The sequence below is a fragment of the Camarhynchus parvulus genome, chromosome 11, assembly GCF_901933205.1.
Source record: "Camarhynchus parvulus chromosome 11, STF_HiC, whole genome shotgun sequence".
Lineage (NCBI taxonomy): Eukaryota > Metazoa > Chordata > Aves > Passeriformes > Thraupidae > Camarhynchus > Camarhynchus parvulus.
The window spans coordinates 6,426,548-6,445,547 of record NC_044581.1 but is presented as its reverse complement, the minus strand read 5'-3'; the positions used below and the strand labels follow the sequence as shown (position 1 = coordinate 6,445,547).

The following is a 19,000-nucleotide window of genomic DNA, read 5'->3' as shown; positions in this document are numbered from 1 at the left end:
CAGGCGTGCAGCCTGCTGGCTCCGCCGCTGGACGCCCGCCAGCCCGCAGCTGAAGGGCGACGGGACGCGGCACGCCCGGCTGTGCCCAGCCGAGCTCCCCCAGCCCACGGCGGTGCCGGGGCCGGTACCGGCCCGGGGGGGACGCAGCCCCCGGTGCTGCCGGCCCGGGGCTCGCTGGGCAGCGCCGTGACCGAGGGCAGCGATCCCCGGGGGTCTCACCGGGAACGGGGCCGCCGGTCCCGGGATACCGCTCTGAGCCGAACCGGGCTGGAGGTGCTGAGAGCCGCGCCGAGCTGAACCGAAGCGGGCAGAGCAGAAGCGGGCAGGTGCCGTGACGGGCGGCGGTGACCCCGCAGCGATCTCGGGGGTCTCGGAGGGGTCGGTGCGGGGGGAGCGGTGCCGGTACCGCCCCGCTGAGTCACCGGCCGCGGGGGGACGGGGCGGGGCGCGGCTCCCGGGGCACCGCGCTGAGGCAGGCGCGCTCGGAGGTGCGCGGGGCAGCGGGGCCGAGCCGTGCCGAGCCGGGCCAGCCCAGCTGCGCGGAGCCGGGCGGAGCTGTGCGGGGCTGCTGAGCCGCGCGGTACCAGCCGAGCGGAGCCGGGCCGTGCCGGGCGGTGCCGAGCCGTGCCGAGCCGAGCCCGCACCGACTCCAGGTATGGAAGCAACGGGGAGCGGTTGAGCCGGGACGGGGGAGGATTGCGGAGCCCGGTGCCCGCCGTGGGGGTCCCAGAGGCCGCGCTGAGGGGCGTTTGCCGGCACCAGGAGCCGAGGGGATGCTGCGGCGCTCGGGCTCGGCGGAGCGGGGGTACGGGAGTGAATGGGGTGGGCGCCCAGCGGGGCTGGGGGGCTCCGTGCGGACGGTGGCACCGGGCAGCGCCCCGGCTTGCTCGGGCAGGGAGCAGCCCGGATGGATGGAGCGGAGGGGGCTCTATGGGGGCTGAGCAGCACCCCGCTCCGGGTGCGGGGGCGCAGCGCTGGGGGTGATGCCCTGCCCGGGCTGGGCAGGGACTCTGCTCGTGGCCGTGGTGCCAGTGATCTGCGAAACCGACCCTCATCCCTGCTCCATGGGGCTCGCTCTCGCCTGCCCCGCAGCCAGGCTGGGCTCCCGGGCCATGGCACCACAAAGCCCCCGGAGCTGCCCGGGACCGGCTCTGCTGCCAGCGGCAGAGCTGAGCTCCACGAAGCCCCGGCCGGTGTGTGGCCATTGCTTCCACTTTATGGGAACCACCAGCACACCTCGTTCCTTCCTCTCCTCCCTCCCGGCGGAGGGTGCAGCATCCCGTGGGATCGCCGGCATGTCTCGACAGGGTGATCTCCCTTCCCTAAAATGCCTTTTGGGGGGATTCCTCCTGCAACATCCCCGTTTGTTCCTGCCGGTCCTGGCATGTCTCTGCGGGATATGGGATGTAGGATGCTTGGGGTGGTCTCTACCCACTGTCTGTGCTGCCCCTCCAGAGAGACCAGCAAAGCTCAGAGAGACCAGCTGGAGAATTGAAATGAAGTCTCCTGGAATAACCTCCTGGCAGCAAGTCCGAATGGCTGTTGTGGAGGGAAGGCAGCCAAAGCTCATTTCATGGTCTGAGGGCTGCAGTAACCCCCCCACCCCCCCATCCCCACCAGCAGGGAGCCGGGAGTGTTGCAGAGATGGGAAGGGGGCAAATCCTTTGAGACCGGGACTGCAGCCACAGGGGGGTTTGCCGTGTCCCTTGCTGGGTTCACAGCTCCCACGTGAATTAAGCCAAGGCCTGAAAATGTACTTGGTTACAGTCCAGCTCTTAATCCTGCGGCCTGGGGGCTGCTATTTGCAGAGGAACAGGTTTGGAGCAACTGTGTGTTGGCTGAAGGGAGATCCCTGGGTTTGGCCATCCCTGCACCTTGAGGTGGCACCCGTGGGTGCAGGGGCAGAGCTCTGTGGTTCACAGGCAGCAGGCTGGGTCGCTCCCAGCATGCCAATGTCTGCACGGGACCAGCTGGGCTCAGCCTGCTGGCGCCTGCTTTTCAGGAGCTCTTGGACTCACCAGCTCCTTACCCGACAGCTGGGCTTTGGCAGGAATCTGGGAGGCCCACAGTCTGTCACCTGGCTCCTTGGGTGCTGCAGACTTTGCCCTTCTTAGGCTCCAGCACCTTGTTTTCTGTGCCAAATACCTGGGACCCTGATTTGGGGTGGTCAAACCTGAGCTACTGCTCTGCACCTCCCTTGCCTGGCACCTGCAGCACAGGCAGGCCATGAGGAGCTGCACAGGGTGTTTTGGGAGCTGTTTGAAACCCAAAGGAGTGATTTGGAAGGGGGATGTGCAGGAGGAGAAATGGAGCTGCTCTCAAAGAAGACTCTGTGGTGGGAGTGTGTGGCAGGGACAACTGTCTGTAGTCCTGTGGCCAGAGATGTCCTTGCACTGCGTTGTAACCGTGTCACGTCAGCCTCAGCCCAGTGTGGATGTACCTGGTCCTTTGCAGAGTGTCTGTGGCGGCTGCTGGAGCCACAAGGCCTCATGTGTGGCTGAGCCAGGTGCTGTGTTGCCCTGGCACTGGAGGAAGTACGGGGTTAGTTCACTGTGGTACTTCTCTTTGTGGTGTTTTTTAGGAAATGGAAATTTTAAAAAAAGTTTTGAATGTCAAGACCCAGCTCTAAGCAAATGCTCCGTCCCAGGAGCCCCAGGCACTGGCAGGCGCCTGTGCCAGCCTCCCCTTGGCTCTGCCCACCTTTGTGGAGGGATGCCAGCCTTTGTGGGGAGGGATGCCAGCCTTTGTGGGGAGGGATGGCTGCCAGTGGCTGGCAAAGAGCAGATCTGGCAGGGAGTTGTGCCGTTCCCGTGGGAATCTCCATCAGATCTGGTTTCATCCTGCTGGCAAGGCTCATCTTGAAGGTGCTGCTGGGTGTTCTGTGCAGTGCCATGGCCCGGGAAAAGCTGAAGCACCCCATGGCACAGCTTGGCAGTGCCAGGCTTCTGGCACAGTGCAGCTGCCCCTCGACTCCCTGGGCACTAGCCAAGCCCACTGGTGCTGGGAATCACATGCCAATGCCATGAATAATGTGAGGCTGGCGCTGTGGGCATGTACCACTGGCCAAGGACAAGGGCACTTTGTGAAGCACTCAGATGCTGACACTGGGGCATCCCTTTGCAGGGGGACCCCCATGGGGTCCTCACATCCTGTGCAGCTCCAGACCCAGGGCACATTGTTTATGGTCCCTACGATGAGGGGCTGGTTGTGCAAAGCTGTTTTGCATCTCCAGGGGCCCGTCCTGGCTTGCCTCTCTGTGCCACAGTTTCCTCATCTTGCTGCTGAGTGCTGCCTGAGTAACCACTGCGGTGATGAGCTTCAGCCCCACTCACACTCGAGGAACAGAGCGTCACTTTCCTAACGGAGCTGGAAGGAAAACAGATAAAAGCTCCTGGATCTCCCTGCTTCCTGTGTTTGTTTGAGTCATCAGAGCATCTTCCCTTCTCCTTGGGAAAAACGTCATGTCCAAAAGCCACGTGCCACCTCCAAAAGCTTAAATACCAGCTTAAATACCTCCTCAAGTCACCCAGAAGGCAGTAAGGTTGTAGTAAACACCTTTTGTTTGTAGGGTTTTAAGTCTTTTTCCCCCTGCCCTCCATTCACCTGAGGTTTAGAGACCTCAGTATAATGCTTTGGCTTTTCTTCCCAAGGCCAGTATGTTAATGGTGATGGGAGGATAAGAACTGGTGCCCAGGAATAAGCCTCCCTCTCTGCTGATAAGGGAGCCTGCTCCAAGCTGTGCAGCCCTGGCTGAGTGTCTGGCACCTCTTTGTGCATGATCTGGTTGATTTTGAGGCCAAGCCAGGAATTTTTCCCCTCTGCCATGCGGGCATGGGAAGATGACGAGGCAGGATTCAGGCCTGATGAGAACCCAGCACATCCTGCTCCCTTTGCTGTGCGTACTGCCAGTGTGGATGGAAGCCCTGGTTTCTCACAGTGAAACCATTTTCAGGGGATTTTCTCTCGCTATTGTTCAGCTCAGGAAGTGGCAATCAGCGCCGGGCCAGCAGGAGAACGCAGGGCTCAGAGGGGAAATACTGAAATACCGGCTCCCCCACCCTGCTTCCCACAGGGATTTCTGGTCCCAGCTGAGTAACACTGAAAGGGGCTGATCCTCTCCTCCAACCTTCCCAATTAAACCTTAAGGATGTCAGCACAGTGGGATGGGCTGAGGCCTCATTAGGATTCAGCACTCCCCATCCAGAGGCGATGCTTTATTGCCCTGCCAGCTCTGTGCTGCCTCAACATGGTTGAAGCTCCATTGCTTTTACGTGCTCCAGGTGTTTTCCATCACCCACAGCATTTTGCCACCCCAACTCCGTGTTTTTTGGATATATAGGTGAGATTCCTCAGTGTGTGGCAAGGCACTGGGGTGCCAGCCCCACCAAATCCATTTACTCCTGCCAAGTCATGTCTGTGCCAAACCCTCCCAGCTCACACTGGGACACCTCGTTAGTGTCACTTAGCTACAGCCACAGCACAGGTTAATTAACAACCCAAAGCCCCCGTCTGCTGATGATAAATTGCCACAAGAAACAGGGGGGGAAGGATAGGGAGTGGGCTGTACACCCGTGCAGGATCTGTGCTGGCTAGAGAAACTTCCAGAAAAGCCCGTGCTGGTGGGAGAAATCTGCTAACAAGTTATTGAGCATCTGATGAGCCTTGAGCATCTGGGAGAGCTGTACGCCTTTGCAGGTGATGCTGGTTGGTGCCCCAGCACCAACTCACAGCAAACAAAACAGTTTTGGCCTCTTGGTGGCGTTTGGGGGGCTGTTTGAGGGCAGTGCAGGAGGGGGTGCAGCAGTGGCCAAGGGTGCTGGCTTCACTTTGGGCACGGAGAAGAGTTGCGCTGGGCCAGCTGCTCTGACAGCTCCACCAATGCTGTCCCACCCTGGGGAGCTTCTGCGGGGTACAGACCCTGGCAGGGTGTGTGCCACGGTTGAAGTGACAGCAGGGTGAGGAGGAAGCGACACTTTGTGCATCCCAGCAGAGCTGGAGGTGCAGTTTGTGGCCTGGGGCAGGCGGAAAGCACAGTGACAAAAGCTGTAAGGGTGAAGGCAGTGGCTGGGTGAGCGCAGGGGTGTGGCAGCACTTGAGGGTGCTCAGTGCTGGCCTGGTGTAGGTGACAGAAGCCTTTCCTCGTGCAAAGATAAAGAAAAGGGCGGTGGAGCCGAGTGGCAGATGAAGGGATGGGCAAAGGGGCTGTGCAGGATGTGGCCCAGCTGGTTGTGAGCAGCAGATTTGGGCAGTCACGGCTGCTGCGCTGGCTGGATGTGCCTGGGAGAGCCTGTTTCTGCAGGCTGCAATGATGGGGTGGTTTGCAATGTGCCCAGCTCCTCAGCTAATCTGCAGGAGCTGAAAACATCCAAGAAAATAATTTCAGGGCTGGCTAATTAGGAAACCACAATTTCCTTCTGTTCCTATCATTTCTGATAAGTCAGGGTGTTCACTGAGATGTGGGGCTGAGAGCGGAAGAGGGGACCCCTCCTGTGTGGATTCTTTGTTTGGAGTGCTGGGGCACCCTGGGGACCCCTCCTGTGTGGGCTCTTGGGTTGGAGAGCTGGGGCACCCTCTCCATGCTAAGAGCTCAGGGGCTCCCAGCCTCTGCCATCCTTCCAGCCCACAGCCAGCTTGGGTGCCCAGTGATCCTGGCTCCTCTGGAGGCAGAGGCAACAGGGAGCTGGCTGTGACACTGGCTGTGCCCCACCTGCACAGCCTTTGCTCTCATCCCTGCCCTCATGGCATGGGGGATACCCAAATACTCATGTGGTCCTTTCCCTTTGTACCCTTTCAGGCTCTGCTGTCTCCTTGAAGGCCAGGCCAAGGTAGAGCTGCCCAGGATGAAGGTCCTCTCCCTGCTCCTTCTCTCCCTTCTCCAAGGTAGACTGTCCTGCCTTGGGATGCTGAGCTGGGTTTGGGTTGCTGGGAGTAACTGGCAGCCCCAAAACATTGGCTGGGGGCACCATGAGATGTGTGCAACCAAAGCTTCCACAGAAGTAAAGCATCTCCTAGGATGATGTGCCTCTGGTGGGTCTCTTGGGCAGAATGTCTCCTTTCCAGGGAGAGGAGGTGGCCTCCATCCATCCATTCTCCTGGGAATGGGCTGGTCTGTTGATGTGGGTGGTGGCAGATGGGAGAGGGTGTCCCTGAAGGACAGGAGGTCCCGTTGCCCAAAGGGCCCTGTCAGCCCCTGGCAGCGTGGCAGTGACACTGGGGACGTGGCTGGTGTCACTCAGCCCGCAGGAGTGACAGGGTTGGGATGACTGGGGTGGAGAGCCTGGCATGCCACGTGTGACAGCTGCTGCAGGGCTGGGGTGCTTGCAGGGCTGGCTGTCCTGCATCTGATCTGCTGGCTCTGTGTGCCTGTACAACGCAGGGCTGGGAGCCAGTGGCCACAGGGAGGAGGATTTTCGCTTCTGTGGTGACCGGAACCAGACCCAGGAGAGCTCTGCCATCTTCCAGCACGGCCCCGCCACCATCTCCATCGAGAACACAGCCCAGGCTCTGATCATAAAAAAGCCCTTTTTGCCCAGCAGGAGAAGCTCTTACTACAAGTACAGGTTGCCCCCCACCTTGGGCAGGTACCGCTTCTGCATCTTCTGGTTCGAGTCCAACAGGAGCCTGCAGCTGGTGTATGGGAAGCACAGCATCCCCCTGGGTGGGGACACAGCCAGCAGCATCCCCTGGGGACAGGAGAGTCAGAAGACTGAAAGAACCAGAGCCAACATCTTCAATGTGTCCTATATCATAAAGGGTGGGAAGAACACCTCCCTGGATGCTAAAGCTGAATACTTCTTCCCTGGTAAATGCAATTTAATGTCATTTTAAGGAAATTTAAGGGTTGTTTTATCCCCAGCTTGTTCCCTAGGCAGCATCAGAGCACTGGTTGTTTCCCAGTGTGTGGTTTAGCCTGGTGATGTGAAGATAGCTGAAGGTGATGTAGGTTTTCTAGAAGCAGCCCAAAGACAGGCCTGGTACCTAGCGTCCATAAAGGTGGAGATTTTCAAAATGCTGCCTAAAATCCCAGAAAATTGAGGTCTTTGAGTGGTTTCTCAGGGTCCAGTCTACACCATGAGGTCCCCACGGCCTCAGTGGGAGCTGAGTTCTGGTCGGCAGGAAAGCCCTGTGGGTTGGGGTCACTGTCAGCTTTCCTGGCTGGGGATCACCTTGAAGGCCTCTGCTTTCTGCCCCCACCAGGGCTCTGCCAGTCAGTTTGGGGCATCAGGAAGCCAATTGTGCCCATGCATTTCACGGCATTTCCTTTCCCCCAGCCTCTGCAGAGAGCATGCCCGTGTGGGAGCAGGATGTGGAGGAGCAGCTCAGTGCCCTGGACAGCCTCCTTGCCCAGCCCCTGGCAGCAGCCCGGGGGCCAGGGAGCAGCAGAGGCTCCGGCGGTGAGTTCCAGCTCAGCCCATTCCTGCTGCTGCCAAGGCACCCCCGCTGCACCCAGCTCACTGTGCCCCTTCCCCAGCAGCAAACTCGGGGAGCTGGAGAGGATGCTGGCCAAGGTGGAGCTGGAAGGGCAGAACCAGACCTTTGGGGAGGCCACTGTGCACGCCACCGTCCTGAGGGTGCAGCCCAGCCGGGCCCCTCAGCCCCTCACCTTTGCTCCCCAGAGAGAGGTGGGTACTGCAAACTCTGGCCTAGTGCTCTTGGCCCATCAGGCTCTCTCTACACCTCTTTCCTGATGAATCTGTCTTTGCAGGAGAGTGGAGAGGTCCAGGGATTCACAGTGGACCTGCCAAGGAGCCTGTTTATGATGGTGGAGGAGAGGGAGGAGGTGGTGGAGCACAGGGTGCTCGTCATGGACATCAACAGGCAGACCATGTTCCAGGTAATGCCCACGTGGATGGCAGGCTGGGTGTCCCCTGGTCCTGGGCTGCAGGGGTGCCACCAGACCAGGGGGCTGGTGCTCACTGGGAGAAAGTGATGATGACTTCAAAGATGAGCTAAAAGCTTGATGGGTAAAGTCATGGGAACTTCTTCTCGGGCACTCTCCTCTGCTTCACACCTGGCTGCTCTCCCTTCCCACCCTGCCACTGCCCCTCTTCTCCAACAGGATGAAAACAGCAGCCACGTGCTGGGTGACAAGGTGGTCAGCATCTCCCTGGTGGACACAGTGGTGGCCAACCTCTCCGAGCCAGTGCTCCTCACGTTCTTCCACGACCAGCTCCCGGTAGGTGGGGAGCAGCCTCACAGAACCTGATCCCACCAGGAATGAGGGGCAAGGAGGGCTCAGCCCCTGCCAGCCTAGGGTGGGCTCACAATCCAGCAGGTCCATGCCCATGGCCAGCCTGAGCAGGGTCTGCTGTGTCTTCTGGGGCTGTGTCACAGTCATGGCTTGGCTGTGTGCACTGAGGGTTGGCACTGCCCTCCCCTCTCCAGGAGGTGCCTCATGGCAGATGTGTCACATCCAGCACTGTCACCAGGCCTGGGGCACACTGTGTCAGCAGGCCCTTGGCTCATCATGGCCCTGCCAGGTGCCTGCTCTAAGCTGAACTCTTTGTTTGGAAAAGAGGATCTGGAAGGAGGCATCTGCTCCATCAGTTGTTAACAGAGTGGTCTCTGCCTGGAGCCCACTCCCACCATAGGGGCAGTCTGGTTTATCCAAGTCATATTTTGTCTCCTGAGACCATCTGTCTCCTGCCCCGTGCTGTCCCCTATCAGAAGTGCTGGGCAGGCAGCAAACCCGCAGCTGCATCCTGAGCAGGGCCTGTGGTTCTGTCGTTGCAGAGGAACGTGACCCCGGTGTGCGTGTTCTGGCAGGAGAACACCTCTGGTGAGTGCCCCTGCCCTCGGGAGGGAAGCCAGGCCCTTCTTCCAAGGTACCACAGCCCCACCAGCAGGGGGAAGGTTGCTCTGCACCTTCCTTCCTCACTCCATCTCCAGAAGTCATTGCCACAGGGCTGATGTCAGGTTTTTCCCTCCAGAGCTAAGCTAAGAGCTTTCCCCTTCCCTAGGGATGCGTTCCTGTGCTGAGGGGGCTGTTTGAGTTGTGTGTTTGGCCTGGGACAAGCTGGGACCCTCCACTCTTTTCTCCCTCTTTCCATGGACACCTTGCCCTGAAGATCCTTTCGGCCATGGCAGATGTTCCTGCTGCTCACCAGATGCTCTCCCTTTCTCTTGCACAGGCAGTTCTGGGAGCTGGGACAGCTCTGGCTGTGCCACAGTGACAGGGAGCAGCCAGACAGAGTGCAGGTGCAACCACCTCACCTACTTTGCTGTGCTCATGGTGGGTAGCACCTTCCCTCAGATCCCTCACTTCATTCCCAGTGGTGCTCTTCCTCACCATCTCTCATTCCTCCTCCTCCTCCTCCTCCTCAGGTTTCGTCTCCAGACATCACCTCTGTGCACAGGAATTACCTGAGTATCATAAGCTACGTTGGCTGCCTGATCTCGGCTTTGGCTTCCATTTGCACCATTTTCTTCCTCTACTTCAGGTACAGTCTGATGGGTCACCCCCACTCCCTGCTGTGTCCTGTCCCTGGCTGTGAACCCCTGGGTGGGCACAAGCTCTCCAAGCAGTTGGTGGCCTGGATAGAAGCATCATGAAGGAGCCTTGATTGAAGAAAGCAGAGTTCTCCTGCCCAGGGCCCACCCTCTCTGTCAGGCCTCCTGCAGGGAGCTCAGAAACACCAGCTCTTTTCAAAGATTTTGGAAGTAATGATTTTTATGGATGTATCAAGTAGAAGTCTGCAAAGATCTTTTCAAGGACCTGGAGGAGAACATGAGTGTCTTCTCCTGAGTCATGTCACTGATCCTAAGGGGATGATTCAGACCTGAAATCTTAGAATCATGAAAATACAGAATGGTTTGGGTTGGAAGGGACTGAAAGATCATTCATTTCCAGCCCCCCCGCCACAGGCAGGGACACCTTCCACTACACCAGATTGCTCAGAACTCCATCCAGCCTGGCCTTGAACAATTCCAGGGATGGGGCAGCCACAACTTCTCTTGGCAGTCTGTGCCAGGGCCTCACCACCCTCAGAATTTCTTCTGAATATCTAAACTAAGCCTGTGCTCAGACTGAAGCCATTCCCCCTTGTCCTGTCACTCCATGCCCTTGTTCAAAGCCCCTTTCCAGCTCTCTTTAGGCACTGGGAGGTGCTTTAAGGTCTCCCTGGAGCCTCCTCCAGGCTGCACAACCCAAACTCGCTCAGCCTCTCCATAGGAAAAGTGCTTCATCCCTCTGAGCATCTTCAGTGCAGGGTCAGCTGCAGGGGCTGGGTTTGGGATGAGGGGTCTCTCAGTAGGGTTGGTGTCTCAGTCCCTGGCACTACCACAGAGTCTCCTTGCTCTTCTGCTGGGGCAAGGTGCCCCATGAGGGCTGTGGGGTGCTGTGGGCACCAGTGGTGCTGGCCAGGCAGGGTGCTGAGTTCTGCTCCCTTTGGTTCTGCAGAAGCAAACAGCGAGACCAGATCACGAGCATGCACATCCACATGAACCTGCTGGCTGCCATCTTCCTCCTGGACATCACCTTCCTCATCTCCGAGCACTTGGCTGCCAGCAGCAGCGAGGCTGTCTGCAGAGCTGGGGGGCTGTTTCTGCACTTCTCACTCCTGAGCTGCCTCACCTGGATGGGCATTGAGGGCTACAACCTCTACAGGCTTGTGATCGAAGTCTTCAACGCCTACCACGACCATTTCCTCCTCAAGCTCTGCCTGGTTGGCTGGGGTGAGCATGGGGGGGCAGAGACCCCCTGAGGGGCACTGGGGTGGGTCATTCCCACTGGATGCGATGCCTGGATGGGGATGGAGACACAGCTGTGGGGAGCAGCTGTCTGTCAAGAGCCTTGGTGGAGGAGGAGCCTGGAAGGCTGAGAGCAGAAGCTGGTGCTAAAGCAAGGGTGGGTCATCCTGGGGGATCAGCCAGCAATGGAGACCTGTGAGAACCCCCACTTGGGATCTTTAAATAGTAATATGATCCTTTATTTCTGAAAGAACCATCCAGGACAGCCCAGGGCTGGATGCAGGAAGTGCCCATGCTTCTCTGCCATGCTCTGGGCTGCAGGTCATGGTAGGAAGATCTTGTGATCTTTTATGGCCTAAAGCTCCACAGCCCTGGGAGGTCCCCAGCTGGGGCCAGCACAGCACCACTCCCTCCCAGGCTGGGGCTTATTCCAGGTGCCCTTGCTGTGTGTTCCATCCCTGGTTTCCCTTTGGGAGGGAGGATGTTGGCTTGTGCTCTGTGCAGGGAGAAAGGGCCAGCAAGTCCTTCCAGAAGGTCCAAAGGCCAGGGAGTAGGGCAGCCTACTCCTCTACTACTCCTACTACACTCCTACTCCTGCTTCACTCTGCTCTTTCCACCCAGGGCTCCCCATCTTCTGTGTGGTGACCATCCTCCTGGCTAGCTGGACCAACTACGGCCCCGTCTCCATTCCCATCTATGAATCCATTGATGGCAGAACCACCAATGCAACCATGTGAGTCCTGGCACACGGGTCACCTGGTCACTGGCTGTAGGTAAAGTCAGCTGGCTAAACCTTCACCGTGCCCTGGGGCTGTTCTGGGGTTCTGTGCCAGGGGGATCCCCCTCCCTGGGCTGGCACCACACTTCTGTGCTTCTCCCAGCCCCTCCTTGCGACCCTGTGGGCAGACACAGAGTAACCCTCTGTCCTTTCTCCTCCCTGCAGATGCTGGATCACGAGCCCCCTGGTCCATAACACCGTGAACCTGGGTTTCTTCAGCCTGGTGTTCCTCTTTAACTCGGTCATGCTGGGGGCCATGGTGCGCGAGATCCTCCGGCAGAACAAAAGGGGTCACAAGCTCAAGCATGTCCTGGCCCTCTTCGGGCTGAGCATCCTGCTGGGCATCCCCTGGGCGCTGATCTTCTTCTCCTTCACCTCTGGTGTGTTCTGCCTTGTCTCCCTCTACATCTTCACCATCATCAACTCCCTCCAAGGTGAGCCTGTGACTCTGGGCTCCCCTGAGGAGCAGCAGGATTTTCACGGGGTGTTGGTGGGGTGGTGACGGCGTGCAAGAGGAGCTCTGGGAGCCTGGGTGTGACTCACTCTCGACTGTGGGGGGCTTACCCATGCTTCCTCTCCCCTCTGCCAGGTTTCCTCATCTTCCTCTGGTACTGGACCATGGTGCTGCAGGCGAGGAAGGGCCCTGACTCCCAGAGCAGCTCTGACAGTGCCAAGCTACAGCCCAGCAGCAGCTGAGCCCCGTGCTGGCCGTGCCAGAGCTCCCCATGCCAAGGACGGCCACAGGAAGGACCACGCCATCTGCTTTGCTACTGCACCTGCCCTGTAGTGCCACAGGGAGCCCAGGGACCCACAGTGGGGCCAGCCACCCTCCCCTCTGCTGGCCCCCTTCCCAGTTTTCTCATCCTGACTGGCTTGGCACCCTTGGGGCAGGAGGGAAGGAGGGAGGGATGCTTACTTGGGCAGTGGGGGCTGTAAAAAGTGGAAGGGGCAGGGACAGGGTCCCCAATGCCTTTGGATGTCCCCTCCCACATCCTTAGGCCAGGAGTGATGGGTGGGAAAGGGCCAATTTTCAGCCCTTGCTGATGGTCACCATGAGGGCCCTTCCCCAGAGAAGACAGAATGATTCTGCCCCTGCCGCACTCTCAGGCAGCTGAAACAATCTATTTTTTTTATTTTGTTTAATGTCTACTTTTGGGCGATGTAGGAGTTCAGTGAGCATGCCTGCACACCAGATTTGTGCCCATTAAAGTGATTTTTCTCTGAGTGTGACTCTCTTGGTGCATTGGTGGGCTCTCTGATGGGATCCATCTCTCATCTGGGTTATCCCATTTCTGGGGCAGGACCCAGCACTTCACTCTGTAGGATCCTGCTGAGGATAGTGGGACTGATCATGGAGCTCCTGGCAGAGCACTGGCTGCCTGCTGCCTTTGGGGCTGGGGTTATGGAGGGAGGTACCACGGCTTGGGAATCTCCAGGGACTGTCACTCCCCAGCAGGAAGGGAGGACAGGGATCCAAGGAGGGAGACATCAAAGGATGGGAATCACCCCTCAGTGCCTGTGGGGCCAGGCAGGATCTGGCTCTCCTGGCTGTGTCTCTTGCAAACACAGCACCACATTTCCCATCCCACCACCTCCCTTCCAGCTGCCTGCAGATCATCCCCCTCCACCCAGCTGGGGCAGGAGGGGGATGCTTCATCCTGGAGGCTTGTGGTGATGGCCAGATGAGGATGCTCCAGCATTTGCTGGGCTGGTTAGGGCCATCAGGAGTGTGGGGAGAAAGGGAAAGCAAAAAGCCCTGAGCTGTGCCGGGCAGGAGCTGCGGCTCGGGCGGTTGCTGCCGTTGCTGTGAGCTGGGACAGGAGGTCACTTGCCAGCCCACAGGAAGGCGTGAGGGGCTCCCAGAAGGGAAATGAGGAACAGCTCTTGCCTCAGAAGCGGCCACAAGCCCTGGGGGAGCTTGGGGAGGAGCAGAGCTGCTGGGACAAGGGGAGCAGAGTGTGGTGGGATGGCCGGGGGCAGCCAGGAGACCCCACAAAGTGGCGTGAACGTGTTCCTGGGCACTGTCCTGCTGCTCCTGCTGCTGCCTGGTGAGTGGCATCCTTAGCACTGGGGGTGGTGCATGGGCTTTGTGGGAAGGTTTTCCCATGGGAAGGTGTTCACCAAAAGACCAAGTGGGGATTTCATCCTGAAACATGGACAGGCCAGAGGGAAGCGTCCCCACTGGGATGTGCAGAGGTGAGCAGAGCTGGGGGCTTTGTTGCTGGGGGCTTTTTTAAAACCCGGGATCAGCAGTCCAGGGTCTCCTTTGTGAGCCCCGTGGCAGGCTGGGCACGGTGGTTTTGCCCTCACCAGCTCTGATTGATGTCCAGGTGTTTTTGAAGCCCATCTAACTGCAGGACTGTTCCTTTAAAACCTGGCAGCTGCCAGACTCTCCTGCCTTCTCCTCCCCTTTCCCTCTGGACAGAGGGAGGGCTGACCCTAGATTTTGAGGGAGGTCTGCCCCTTTCTCCATATCCCCCTGTTCCAGATGTTGCCGAAGGACAGGACAGCTGTTCGGGTGAGTTCCCCTCCCATTCCCGCCCTTGCTCCCAGGGCCCACGCCGTGCTGCGGTGCCAGCGGTCACTGCTGCGCCCTGCCCAGAGCTGCAGCGGGGTGATGAGCACCGGGAGTGCTGCAGTGTGGTGCTGGAGCAGCAGAGCCCAGGCAGCAGCACCCGAGGGCTGCCCCTGCCCCAGCACTGCCCGGAGCTGTGGCGCTCCCAGAGCCGCGCCTGCGCCTGCCTGAGGGAGCACTGGCTCAGGTAGGGGCAGGGCTGGCCAGGACAGGGTGTGGGGGCTCAGCCCCCATGTTCCTGTGTCCCACAGCCCCCCTTGTCCCACAGGCTGCTGCAGTCAGGGCGGCACAGCTGGCTGGCTGGGCTCAAGGCTCTGCTCCTCAATGTCAGCAGGGCTGTCACCCGCGATGTCCTCATCACCTTCTCCCCCACTGAGGTGAGGTGTGCCCCCCCCTCTCCCTTGCTTGGAAGGTCCCACACTTTCCAAGCACCCCTCAGCCCCTGCCCCAGGGTGTGGTGTGCCCTGCTGTGCTCTTCCTCCTCCCTGTGGGGTTGCATCATGGGCCCACACCAACTTCAACATCCCTTGGCAAGGAGCCATGTGAAACGGTGCTTGGGAGGAAAGAGCCCTCCCCAAGGAGCCAGGGGGGTCAGGGGGAGTGTGAGGTAGGAAAGGAGCAGAGACAGGTGTGACCTTGTGCCTCCTGCCCACCAAGGGCTGTCCCAGGCTCTGGATGTCCCAGGGGACCATGTGTGGGTGGAGAATCTGCTGGGTCTCACTCCCAGCTCTGCCCCCATAGATGCTGGATGCTGGGAATGAGGTTCTTTCCTTCTGCCCTCAGGGCTCCTGCTGATGTTGCTGAGCAAACCCACCTGGGCAGGGCTGAATTTGTGCCTGCAGCAAGATCGGTGGGTTCTGAACAGAGATGTCACCTGGCAGCAAACGACCTCTCACTCTGTTCTCTGCTGCAGGGCCCCAGCAGGCTGAACACCACAGAGAAAGGGAAGGCAGGTAAAATCCGTCTCCCCAGGGAGATATTCCGGTCCCTGAGCAGCCAAACAGTGCGTGTGGTGGTGACAGTCCTCAATATCCAGCAGCTTGGCATGTTCAAGGTACAGGCTGGCACTGCCAGCATCCTTCCTGCTGCCCCCAGCCCCTGCCGCCCACCAGCTCAGCCCTTGCAGGGTTTCCCCTCCACAGGAGGTCAACCAGACGGGGCAGGTCCTGGACAACACCGTGGTGGGCATCACGGTGGGGGAGAGCAGCATGTCGGGGCTGCAGGAGCCCGTGCAGCTCGCCTTCCCCCACGGGGAGCTGCCCCAGGTGAGCCAGCCCTGCAGGGCTGCCCTCCCCTCCCTTCCAGTGCCCCTGCCCGGAGCAGGGGCTGGTGCTGCTCTCCCTGGGGCAGGGGCTGGTGCTGCTCTCCCTGGGGCAGGGGCTGGTGCTGCTCTCCCTGGGGCAGGGGCTGGTGCTGCTCTCCCTGGGGCAGGGGCTGATGCTGCTCTCCCCATACAGGGGCTGGTGCTGCTCTCCCTGGGGCAGGGGCTGATGCTGCTCTCCCTGGGGCAGGGGCTGATGCTGCTCTCTCCCTTGCAGGGCGTCACCCCCCGATGCGTGTTCTGGGATGCCAGCAAAGGTGCGGCTGCTCGGGGCCGGTGTGGGGCGGGGCACGGCCGCTGTCCCAGCGCTCACAGCCGCTCCTCTTGCAGGGCGGGCAGGAGGCTGGCGCAGCAGTGGATGTGTCACACAGCCCGGGGACAAGGGGACAGTCTGCTCCTGTGACCATCTCACCTTCTTCACCCTCCTCCTGGTGATGACCCCGCTTCCTGCAGCTCCTGCTTGTGCCCCGGCAGTGCTGCCTGCACACCTTTGTGGCCCCTTGGGTGTCATGAGTAGCCCCACAGGGACAATTATATCTGTGCTCAGGCAAGGCAAGGTCCCAAACCCGAGCCCAGCCCCAGCTCAGGAGGGCAGCAGCAGCTCAGCTGAGCAGGGCAGGCTGGAAAAAGCCCCAGCTTTGTGCAGGCTCTGGCAGAACAAAGCTTGAGGCCCCAATCCTGGTGGAGACCCCCAGGAGGGTGCTCACGGTGGTCCACTTCACCCACAGAGCATCTCCTCTGAGCCACCACTGCCCTGCTTCCCCTGAAATCTGCTGGGGCTGGTATGGGGTCCCTGCAGCAGCCCATGGCTCTGGCACCTGCAGTCAGGTTTCTAGGCTGGGGCAGGGCCTGTCTAACCCAACATCTGCATGTTTGGCAGAGCCCAGCTCTGGATGCCTCCACAGCAAGAGCTCTGATGGCTGTTGCCACTGCTGGCTGTGGGGTAGCCATGGCTTTCTCCATCTTCACCGTGGCCTTCTGCATCTTCGTCAGGTGGGATGAGCCGGCAGCTCCATGGGGGCTTGTCAGGCTGGGAGAGACGTGAGGCAGTGCCAGTGCCTCTCCTGGACCTGCTGTGCCACAGCACAGGCCCTGCTCACCTGTGACCCCTCCCTGCTCCCTGTGGGGACACAGGTGCAGGTTCAGGCTGGAGGAGACCGTCCGCACCAACCTGGGGCTGCACCTCAACCTCGTGGGCAGCCTGCTCCTCCTCAACCTGGCCTTCCTGCTCAACAGTGGGCTTGCTGGCAGGGTCCCCCCAAGCACCTGCGGGCTCCTGGGGGGGCTCACCCACTACTGCCTGCTCTGCTGCTTCACCTGGACGGCGCTGGAGGGCTGCCAGCTCTACCTCCTCTTTGTCAAGGTGCTCGGCACCTACATCCACCACTACCTGGCAAAGCTGTGCCTGCTTGGCTGGGGTGAGCAGCCTGGATGGGAGGTGGGGGGTGAGAGGGGCAGTGGGAGGTTTGGGTTGGATACTGGGGAAAATTTCTTCACTGAAAGGGTGGTTAGGTACTGGAACAGGGTGTCCCGGGCAGTGGTGGAGTTACCAACCCTGGAAGTGTTCAAAGATGTGTGGATGTGGCACTTGGGGACTGCTTTAGTGGTGAATGTGGCTGGACTCGATGATCTTAGAGGTCTTTTCCAACCTAAACAATTGTGTGATTGTGTCTCCCTTCTTCCAGGCTTCCCTGCTCTCGTGGTGGGAGTGGCAGGAGCTCTTGGCAGCTATGGAGAATACAGCATCCAGACCATGGACCACCAGGCCATAGCCCACCTGTGCGTGTGCCACTGCCCACTGGGCTCAGGGGGCCCTTAGCACAGGGAGGGGCAGCTCAGTCCTGCCAGGAGTGCAGCAGTCAGGGATTGCACCCATCTGCTTTGGGCCATGCTTCTGCTTCTGCTTCCTTAATTGTGATTGCCACACAGCAGCCACCCCCAGCTCTCATGCTGAGCCTCCTCAGTCATGCCTGCAGCCCAAGGTCCACCTGGAGCTTGCCCAGGTCCCTGCCAGCTGAGCAACACGAGGGCAGTGTTTACCCACCACTGTCCCCCTGCTCCCCCCTGGAAGGCTCCCATGGGTGCTGCTGAGGCCTGCAAGGCTGCTGGAGGCACCAGGGTTGTCTCTTTTCAGGTGCTGGATCACTTCCAAACATCTTCTGGTGCACTACATCACCAACTGTGGCTACTTTGGCCTCATCTTCCTCTTCAACATGGCTGTGTTCGGGGTGGTGACCCACAAGAGCTGCAGCTTGCAGGGCACTGGGGCAGTGCAGGGACACAGTAAGCCCTGGAAGGTGGCTCTGGTGGCAGCAGGGCTCTTCTGCCTGCTGGGAGCCACTTGGGCCCTGGCATTCCTCACCTATGGCATCTCCTCTGCAGCTGTGCTCTACCTCTTCACCGTCCTCAACTCTCTCCAAGGTCAGCACTCACTGCGGGGTTCCCTGGCTTGGGTGGGGAAGGTGGAGGAGGCAGAAGCCAGCCTGGCTGTGGGTTGACCAGGGATCCCAAGGCACCAGTGTCTTCCCAGCACTGTCATACCCTTCCTTTTGTCAGGGCAGGTCCCAACCACCAGCACGGAGCTGCTCCCAATCACATCCTCTCTGTTTTTTCTCCAAGAAGGGCATTCCTTAGCAGAGGACTAGGGACATTAGCCACTCCCAGCCAAATGGTTCTTGTGAAGGAGGGGTTGAGCTGAGGGAATCCCCTGGAAGTGCCATTAGCATCCTAGCAAGATGCTTCCCATTGTCTCCTGCTGCTGCTGAGTGTTTGTCTTCCTTTCCCTGCAGGAATCTTCATATTCATCTGGTTGGTTGTCCTCTACTACCCAAAGACAAAGGAGAGCACTGGTTCCCTCTCCTACATCATCAGACATGACAAAACCACCACAGCCTCCCAGGACTAGCTCCTGCCTGGAGCAGCTCCTGCCTGGACCTCTCTCCCTGCCTGCACCTGCATCCACTGAGAGCGATGCTGGCAGATACAGCTTCCTCACAGAGGGGAGATCAGCTAACAATGCCTCAGTTTACCCTTCAGTGGGCATGGTCCACCTCAGCAGGGCTCTTTGCTCTGTCCCTTTCATTCCTGCTGGGCTGCCCTGGGCAAGGAGCTCCACAGATGATGCTTCTGCCAAGCCCCTCCAGGCTGCAGCTCCATGGTCTCGAGGTGGCCCTGATCTCATTCCCCAGGGGACAAGGAGGGAGCCCACAAAGCACCTGCCTTCAGCTGTGATGGAGCCATCACCCTCTTTGCTTGAGGTGGCTTTTGGTGCTGAACCAGCCCAGCAGTGAGTTTCCTGCCACTGGAGGGAGAGGGTTGACGTGCTGCAGCCCAGATGTGGGGGGTTTGTATCTGGGAATCAGCAAAAAGAAGAGGAAATCCATGAGCTTCTTTGCAAAACATCTCCTTGCTCTCTGGCAGAGATCTGCTGTGTGTCCTTCCTGCCAAACAGCCTCTGGGGCCAGCAGCAATTCCCTCACGGACATGGTGCTCTAGCCAAAATGCACATACAGCTGCCTTGCAGGGCAACTTCTGTCTCCTGATCTGTGTTTTGGTATTAAATCCCTGCCAGCTGTCTGAGCACTGTGAATTTAGTCTTTAATACCTGCATTATTGTTTGTTATTTGCTTTATATTGG

General features: G+C 59.3%; 2 protein-coding genes across 2 annotated transcripts; both read left to right on the top strand.

The window, feature by feature from the left end:
• The first annotated feature begins 534 nt into the window (after nt 1-534).
• Nucleotides 535-12,688, top strand: LOC115907805 (adhesion G-protein coupled receptor G1-like). Its single transcript, XM_030955945.1, is given in 15 exon segments — nt 535-653; nt 5,795-5,880; nt 6,377-6,802; nt 7,272-7,361; nt 7,364-7,394; nt 7,475-7,622; nt 7,706-7,834; nt 8,060-8,176; nt 8,734-8,779; nt 9,132-9,232; nt 9,325-9,440; nt 10,400-10,674; nt 11,311-11,422; nt 11,633-11,901; nt 12,057-12,688. Coding segments are annotated over 14 exon segments (2,007 nt in total). The 5' UTR covers nt 535-653; nt 5,795-5,840; the 3' UTR covers nt 12,164-12,688.
• A 649-nt stretch (nt 12,689-13,337) lies between these two features.
• Nucleotides 13,338-18,268, top strand: ADGRG3 (adhesion G protein-coupled receptor G3). The gene is made up of 13 exons (XM_030956203.1): nt 13,338-13,515; nt 13,956-13,985; nt 14,070-14,229; nt 14,311-14,419; nt 14,956-15,096; nt 15,185-15,307; nt 15,581-15,620; nt 15,694-15,794; nt 16,244-16,356; nt 16,498-16,781; nt 17,049-17,142; nt 17,498-17,784; nt 18,153-18,268. The coding sequence occupies exons 1-13, from the start codon at nt 13,338-13,340 to the stop codon at nt 18,266-18,268; spliced, it is 1,776 nt and encodes a 591-aa protein (XP_030812063.1).
• The last annotated feature ends 732 nt before the right edge of the window (nt 18,269-19,000 follow it).

Coding starts and splice junctions, on each gene's coding strand:
- ADGRG3 (XM_030956203.1), top strand. CDS start 13,338: ATGAGGAACAGCTCTTGCCTCAGAAGCGGCCACAAGCCCTGGGGGAGC. Junction 14,420..14,955: donor TCACCTTCTCCCCCACTGAG/GTGAGGTGTGCC, acceptor TCTCTGCTGCAG/GGCCCCAGCAGGCTGAACAC. Junction 15,308..15,580: donor CCCACGGGGAGCTGCCCCAG/GTGAGCCAGCCC, acceptor TCTCCCTTGCAG/GGCGTCACCCCCCGATGCGT.